Source organism: Pterocles gutturalis, unplaced genomic scaffold, assembly GCF_000699245.1.
Source record: "Pterocles gutturalis isolate BGI_N339 unplaced genomic scaffold, ASM69924v1 scaffold7201, whole genome shotgun sequence".
Lineage (NCBI taxonomy): Eukaryota > Metazoa > Chordata > Aves > Pterocliformes > Pteroclidae > Pterocles > Pterocles gutturalis.
The window spans coordinates 561-1,889 of NW_010097686.1; the positions used below are offsets into that span (position 1 = coordinate 561).

Consider the following 1,329-nt stretch of genomic DNA (forward strand, 5'->3'; position numbering starts at 1 on the left):
GCCACAGGGATGGCACGGTAGGGCGTGGGGATCCACTCCACCACTGTGAGGGACCACGGGGCCATGTCACTTGATGTCATCCCCCCCCGACCCTCTCCATGACCCTCCCTGTCGCCTCCCCATCATGGCCAGTTGTGTCCACACCACGTGGCCCCATCCATAGCCATGGTGATGTCCCCAGGGGTGACCACTGGGATGTCCCCATCGACAGCCATGGGGACATCTCCATTGGTAGAGAGGGGGATGCCCCAGCCATGGCCATTGGGGACATCTGCACCCATGGCCATGGCAATGTCCCTTTCCGTGGCCATGGTGATGTCCCCAAGCATGGCCAAGGTGATGTCCCCACCCATGGCCATTGGGACATCCCCATCCATGGCCACCATGATGTCCCCATCCATGGCCATCAGGGCACCTCCCTCCATGGCCATTGGGTTGTCCCCTTCCATGGCCATGCCAATTGTCCCCACCCAGGTCCCCGTTGTCACCCTCGTCCATGTCCCCTCACCCAGGCAGGCGATGCTGAGGCCGAAGCCGGAGAGGGCCATGCCACTGGCGAAGCGGAAGACGCAGTAGGACGCGTAGTTGGGGGCGAAGGCCGTGCACGTCCCCATCACCCCCAGCTGCAGGAAGGACCACATCAGCATGGCCTTGCGCCCAAACCTGCAACGGGGAGCCGCTGGGTGCCGCTGGGTGCCACTGGGTGCTGCTGGGCACTGGTCTCAGTGTCCATGGGGAAACTGAGGCACGGGGAGGGGGATCTCTGCTGCCCTTACCTGTCCGAGAGCCCCCCCAGGACCAGGGCACCCACCAGGACCCCCGCCATGTAGATGGACTGGGCCATCTGCCTGAGCTGCCGGTAGCTGCAGACGAGGTCCCACTGCGAGGATGGGGAACAAGGTGAGGACGGACGTCCTCTGCTTCCACCCACCAGCTCCTCCTCCTTTCTCCTGGCTGGCTGGCTGGCTGGTCCAACACCTCCATCCCGCATTGTCCCCAGAGCCCTGGCTTCCCCATACAGTCCCATCTCCACCCTCCATCTCCATATGGTTCCATCTCCATCCTCCATCTCTACCCTCCATCTCCATATGGTTCCATCCTGCATCTCCATATGGTTCCAACTCCACCCTCTATCTCCATATGATTCCATCTCCACCCTCCATCTCCATATGGTTCCATCTCCATCCTCCATCCTCCATCTCCATGCGGGTCCATCTCCACCATCCCATCTCCATCCTCCATCTCCATATGCTTCCATCCCTCCATCCCCGTCCCCACCTCGAAGATGCTGGTGACCACCTGGACATTATGGTCACCTTCCCACCCTCC

General features: G+C 61.7%; 1 protein-coding gene across 1 annotated transcript in view; it reads right to left on the reverse strand.

The window, feature by feature from the left end:
• Positions 1 to 991, reverse strand: part of LOC104468824 (solute carrier family 22 member 6-A-like) — a gene marked incomplete at its 3' end in the record, with an annotated part of 1,543 nt that extends 552 nt beyond the window's left edge. Inside the window, 4 exon segments of the mRNA XM_010083111.1 lie at positions 1 to 43; positions 509 to 663; positions 777 to 880; positions 932 to 991. The exon segment at positions 1 to 43 is cut by the window's left edge and continues 4 nt beyond it. Of these exon segments, the coding sequence (XP_010081413.1) occupies positions 1 to 43; positions 509 to 663; positions 777 to 880; positions 932 to 991 (362 nt within the window).
• Positions 992 to 1,329: the final 338 nt, after the last annotated feature.